Source organism: Morone saxatilis, unplaced genomic scaffold, assembly GCF_004916995.1.
Source record: "Morone saxatilis isolate NCDOM2014 unplaced genomic scaffold, NCSU_SB_2.0 Contig18, whole genome shotgun sequence".
Taxonomy (NCBI): domain Eukaryota; kingdom Metazoa; phylum Chordata; class Actinopteri; family Moronidae; genus Morone; species Morone saxatilis.
In genome coordinates, this window is record NW_023339740.1 from 14632935 (window position 1) to 14639282 (window position 6348).

The following is a 6348-nucleotide window of genomic DNA, read 5'->3' on the forward strand; positions in this document are numbered from 1 at the left end:
AAAAATACTTACAAAACAAAAACAAAACCTCTTTAGTTGTTTTTAATTGAGATTAAAATGCCGAACAACTCACCCACAGTCACTGGAGTTTCTAACTCCTGATTGGTGCACTGTAGTACGTGACATCACACTGTTCCAACCAAGGGTTAGGGTTAGGGTTAGGCTACTTCAAGAAAACACAAATACAGAAACCTCTCATGTGAATTAACCAAAACTGTTGTAACTCATACAGAAAATGTATGTTTATGTCGGACCCTGCCGCTCATAGTAAAAAGCTTATTGAGAAAATACGTTTTCAGGGCCTTTAAAAAAGCCCACTGTGGTTTCTGTGTGTGTGTGTTCGTACATACAGGAGGCTGTTGAGTCGTGCCTGACCCGCATCACCAAGCTGGAGCTGCAGCAGCAACAGCAGCAGGTCGTCCAGCTGGAGGGAGTGGAGAACGCCAATGCTCGAGCTCTGCTGGGCAAACTCATCAACGTCATCCTGGCCCTCATGGCCGTGCTGTTGGTCTTCGTCTCCACCTTGGCCAACTTCATCACCCCGCTGATGAAGACCCGAGCCCGGGTGGCCGCCACCGTCCTGCTGACCTTGCTGCTGTTCATCCTGTGGAAGCAGTGGGACTTTGTGGAGCCGTGGCTGCTGCCCAGCTGAGCTCCCTGCACGGGAGAGACTCCAGAGGGGACCAAAGCAGAGAGGCTGGTTTTCAACTCTGAAATAGAAAGAGAGTCACTGCACTTGTTCCCTTTGAGTGTAAAGGTGGAACATCTGAGGACAAAACATAGCACTTTTGGTTGGAGGAGAGGACAGGAACCTGCTGGCGGAGAGTGTTGAGAGGAGTTTACAGTGAGAAAGAACAGAAACTCTTTGCTTGACAAGCGACAAAAGACATTATCTCATCTCACCCAAACCTATTGGTGTTGATGACCAATCATCGATTGCATTGCTGTCACCAAAAAACTGAGTTTCTTGCAAGAAAATCTTTGGATCGTCTTTTTCTAATTATTTATGATACATGAATTACAAAGTCTAGAACAACTTATAATGACTTTTAAAATGCTGATCATGTTCACTGTAACCTTCATGTTGAAGCTATAGTATATGTGGGAGGAAAAGGTTTTTTTCATGAATGTTATGTGCTCATGCATGTCCTCATATGTGCACTAAGATGCATCTAGCTGGCATGAGTTAACATTTCATTAATGACAAAATGAATCTTCTATAACTGCCATTTTGTTGTCAGAAATACAGTGCAGATATGTTTTATCTCAACATTCCTGGTTTGTTTCATATCCCGTTCTGGTGTTGAAGCAGTGCTTTTAGATGCATTTCTATCTTTTCTGTCTATTTCTTGAAGTCGAATGAACTGTTTTAAAAAAAGAAAGAATGAAAAAAAAGCTGATATCTGCAACAAGTTCACCTTAATAATTCAACTACGTAAAATCTGTTTTGTCCATAAATGCTATTTCATAATCACTATTGTAGAACTGCTACTATCCACAGTGTCAAATTAACTGGCATGTCAAATTGTATCAAAGTTTATATCCAGTTTGCAAAAAATAATTATTGCTGTTTTATTAAACAATGTAAGAAATAAATGATTTCATATATTAGGCTGACCTTGAATATGTCTTCATCATCCTTTTGCTAAGGTTGAACTTCTTCATGGAAATGCTTTTAGACTGGTTCAGAGAGCAACATCTTCCATCACACAAGATATTGTAATACTGACACCAACTTTATAATAAGGGACCCTTTATATGTGTTTATATGTTTTAACTAGCGGCTTTATTATTAATAATTTATAAAATATGTTCTAAAGCAATATAAATCTGTTTTAATACATTAATAAGAGCAACTTTTGTAAAAAATCCCTTTGACTGATGGTTTGACCATTTACCTTTTAAATAAAAGAGCTGCAAAGGATCGGGACCAAAATGTATTTAACAACTTATTAAGTATTTATTAAATGATTACCAACATCCATAACCACAGGATTAAATAATAGAGAGAACAAACACCAGTCAAAAGGATTTTTTACAACCTGGCAACCCAACATTAGTTTTCATTAATGTCTTATTGCTACTCTCTGAAGTATTAGTAAATGATTTCTTTACCACTAATAAAGCCATCAGTTACAACTTATAAACCCTTCTTAAACTGTTTCTTATTAGACAGTGGTGCTGAATTAATAATAATAGTTTAAAATCTGAACTTTTTATCACTTTCACACTTAATATTTAAAATAAATGAAGCTGCTGATTTTACAGCGTGATCAGCTGTTTAGGATCTGCTCTTTGAAACACGAAATGCTTTATATTATATTTTATATTATAACAGATCAGATTTAAAATGAAAAGTTATATTACTGTGTTTCATATCTCAGTATGAACGCAGCCATCATGTGCTTTAGTATTTAGTCCTGACAGAACTTTTGAGGACAGTTATACAGCAGTTAGCTATAATGCTAAGCTATTTTAAAAGTAGAGTCATAAAGTCGGTAAAACTCATAGTTCACTGACAGAATTAATAAAATCTGGCAAACAAAACATTGTGGTTGATGTTGGACTTTCCAGATATTTAAATCATTTGCATTCAGGACTTGATTTTTTATTTATTGAAAAACTGTAACGTTTATGCGACAGAATAAACTCACCATGCTACATCAGTGAGAAAAATGGGATCGGGAAGCAGTTCACTGCTAAGAAGAGAAAAAATCTTCAGAGATTATTTACATTTAATGCCCTCTCATCAGCAGCCTCTTTGCCTGGACCAGATTACATTTATTCTTGGTTGCAAATCTTTAAGGAAGCATTAGAGAAGCAGAATTAAGATCGGACGTGTAGCCATCTGCTAAATCTGTGGATTATATCAGCTGTACTTCACTGTATCTATTTCTGTTATAATGCTGAATGAGTGAATATGATTGCAAACACATTTTTCCAGACTCCATTAATGTACACTGAACACATACAGTACGTACCCTCCTATAATGCTGCTATTACCGGAGATGTTGCAGGCACTGTGGTGGTTTAGCTACATCATCCTGAATCCTCCTCTGCCTTTTAATACATTTATAAAAAGGTTGCTCTCGAATGAATACAACATTCAAATTTGCTTTGTCTTTTTAATAATTACTGTCAGGCAAAACCCATATGACCATTACATTTATGACAGGTATTCTTACAGTACAAGACAGAACTCAAGGGGATCAGAGCCAGTGGCATGGCCACACCTGACCACTAAAAAGTAAGACATTCATCGTCATTAGATTGTTCCAACTTTTACATAAGAGTTCACAAATGTATTTTGCATTTGACTCGTATCAAACACAACAGTTTTTCTTGATTACCTAGCAAATTCTAAAGACCTTGATAGAAACAGCAGAGTAGAAAAAAAACATTGTATAACAAGCAGAAGAATTCCTGATTTTATCTTTCCTGTCAAGATGCAAGATGTACAATATATTGCTTTCAGGTGCTCAACTCAAAATGGGTACCCCAAGTCTCCCAAAAACACATTCTTCAGTATCGCAGTCTGCCCACTTCACTCACTTTTTCTCTCTCCTGCAGTTCAAACACAGGCGCAGTGTCTCCGACCCGGGCTCAGACTAGTCTAACCGTTAACACCACAGGGGGAGCTGCCATTTAAAGAAGATACAGGAGCTAGAAGATGAACAATCACAAAGATAGGACCAACAATATTAGCCCCTCCTCAAAAGTGCAGCTTTCCGTCACTCATCGTCAATCAAAAGTGTCTGAAACTCGTACTTTTTGCTTCCTTTTATGGAAGTGAAACATAGAATGACTACAAAATAAACTAAAACAAAAACTATTCTTGTTCACTGAGAGCGCAGGACACAGTATCCAGTCATAGCAGTACACTTGAGGAGAGGACATGATGAAATACAAATGACACAGGGATGAGTATTAAAAGTTTCCAGAAGTGACATTTTACAATAATCAAAAAGCAGGAGGCAACACAGAGTCTGGACTTCAGTCGGTTCTGTTTGTAGATCCAAAGTGGAACTATACAATGATGTTGGAAGATGTACCTCTTATAATATTTAATGTATTGGCATCAAATGTACAGTTCCATATGTATAAAACGCACATGAGCAACATTATTGTGATAAAATGCTCCAAAATCCATAATCTGTGTTGCCTTTGAATGTAAAATGCTGTCTCAGGAGAGTGCCTGGTTGGTTCCAGACTCAACAGACATGAGCCTGATTGTTTTATTAAAAACATGGACACACATCTTTGTGTTCAGCAGGACAGAGTCGGACCTGCTCCCACAGTCTTCAGGCCATTGACCAATATGCTGGTCCCACAGGCTCGGAAACCTGTGGCCTCATTTATGAAAAGGTTTTTGATTTATTTTGATTTTTTTTATATAATCCAAAGACATCCATTAGAATTTTTTTAAATCAAATTCACCTATTGTTTTCCTTGGCAACATCACATTATACAGATACCATTATTATCATCTTTCTCATCCGGATTATGCTGCTAAAATTTTCACCTTGACTCATGATAGTGACTGTCCTACTGCCCTCATTGCCATCTTTTTTTAGTAAATCATTTTAAAGTGATTGTTTAATGACATCTGGGAAAACATCAGAGAACATTTTCATAAATGCAGCCTTTAGTTGCCGCGTACAGGTCGACATCACAGCGAGAGGTACCTAGGCAGACCTCTGGGTATAGAAGAGAATATAGGCCTGAGTGTTGCACACTTCTTCCACACTGCAAACCTTCATCTCAGAGTCATTACAGTGGACCCAGAAACCTGGACGACAAAGAAAAATAAAAAGTTAAAATATGCAACGGAACAGGACTTCATAGGTTGGTCTGAATCAAGTCCAGTCTTTTCCTCACCTCCTTCTGTATTATAGCAGTATGCGGTGTAGTGCCCTGAGCCGAAGCCTTTCCCATGATGCATAACTACAGCAGACAGATCGTAGGTGTAGCCTCCTCTGTGGACAGAGTGACCTGAGCCTGTACAGCAGTATGGTTTGATGTTCAGAACTTGGTCAAAGGCCACATGGACGCCGATTTTCTCCCTATGGTTCCGCCCCGACCATCTGCCGTACAAACAGGGACTAGTTAGTGCCACAAGGACTCACAAGCGTCGTGATAAATATTAACGCTCCTGTACTTAAGCACTTTGCTCTCAGCTACAACATACCAACAATAAAAAAGACTGGGTTTATCAAACGGTTATAAATGCTTATTCAATGAGGAGTAAAGAAATCAGTAGAGAAACTTGCCTGAAGCGTTTGAGGTGCAGCCGTAGAACCTGAGGTAAACGGTAGATCAGAAGCTGCTTACATGCCTCTGACAGAACTAAGGGTTTGTGGGATGACTTCCGTCTTCTTTCTGTCAAACCGTGAAACAATGAAATGGTAAGTTATTCTAGAAATCAATGCAAATGCAAATTATTAATGCAAGGCTTTGTTTTACAGCAGAGAGGTGACACACTTTCTTACTATATATATATAGCTTTGCAAACAGACAAAACATTTTGTGTGGCTTCCTCAAAGGCTGCCAGCCTAGTTTTGAAGTCACTGCCTCCTCCAGTGCTGTCAACAGTGGGCTAACGCTCCTCACTTCACAGAGTCACTGCGCTCTGTCCCTGCTCGGCTCAGAGGAGAAGCGTTGGCCCACTGCTGCAGGCGCTGCCTCTAAAAATGCAGAAGACCATTTTTAACTCCCTCTTAAAACTGAATTTGAAATGACATCTTCAAGGCAATTTCAATACAAATCCCAGTTCTGTTTATACATTTAATTATTTAAAAGTCATTGTCATAAAATAAAATTGCTGTGTGCACTAAAGTACAGTTTTTTTTGTATGTGGAACAGAACATTATTAAGAAAGGCATTTGTCAGAAATTATTTTTTATAAAATGTGTATGTTACACTGAATGAGAAAACAAATCTGATTTTAAAATCTAATGCCTTTATGTTAAATTGTGGGCTGGCATCCCGAATGAATTGATCCAACTCCAAAACCCGCTGACTTTGCATTGCGTTGTGTTAAACATTGTACTAACTGTTGCAGTGGTTGCAGGCATATATGCTGCCTTCAAGAGCCTCCATCTCCGTAAACTTGGACAGCATCTCTGTGAGGGTGCAGCTGCGCTGGTAAGCTGTGGAGCCTGAGCCTTTGCCTATGCTGTGGTATCGCTCTGGAAACTCCAACGATAAATCCCAGAATGGCTCAACTGTGTTAGACTTGTGCTTACAGGACAGACACGTCACCTAAAAAATACACAGCGAGAGGAGAAGAGGAGAAAACGGGTGAGGACTGCAGTCGTATTTATGTTTGTGGATGACACCATATCTAAT

General features: G+C 38.8%; 2 protein-coding genes across 3 annotated transcripts in view; one reads left to right on the forward strand and one right to left on the reverse strand.

Moving 5' to 3' along the window:
• tmcc2 (transmembrane and coiled-coil domain family 2) overlaps nt 1–1575 on the forward strand; it is a 3686-nt gene extending 2111 nt beyond the window's left edge. The window contains exon 4 of the mRNA XM_035661418.1: nt 353–1575. Within this exon, the coding sequence (XP_035517311.1) occupies nt 353–652 (300 nt within the window). The 3' untranslated portion in view covers nt 653–1575. The remainder of the gene's footprint in view (nt 1–352) is intronic.
• A 1536-nt stretch (nt 1576–3111) lies between these two features.
• usp49 (ubiquitin specific peptidase 49) overlaps nt 3112–6348 on the reverse strand; it is a 7350-nt gene continuing 4113 nt past the window's right edge. For both annotated transcript variants that reach the window (XM_035661405.1, XM_035661406.1), the window contains exons 4-7: nt 6054–6261; nt 5271–5379; nt 4879–5084; nt 3112–4789 (exon numbers count right to left, since the gene is read on the reverse strand). In XM_035661405.1, the coding sequence (XP_035517298.1) occupies nt 4686–4789; nt 4879–5084; nt 5271–5379; nt 6054–6261 (627 nt within the window). In that variant the 3' untranslated portion in view covers nt 3112–4685. The remainder of the gene's footprint in view (nt 4790–4878; nt 5085–5270; nt 5380–6053; nt 6262–6348) is intronic.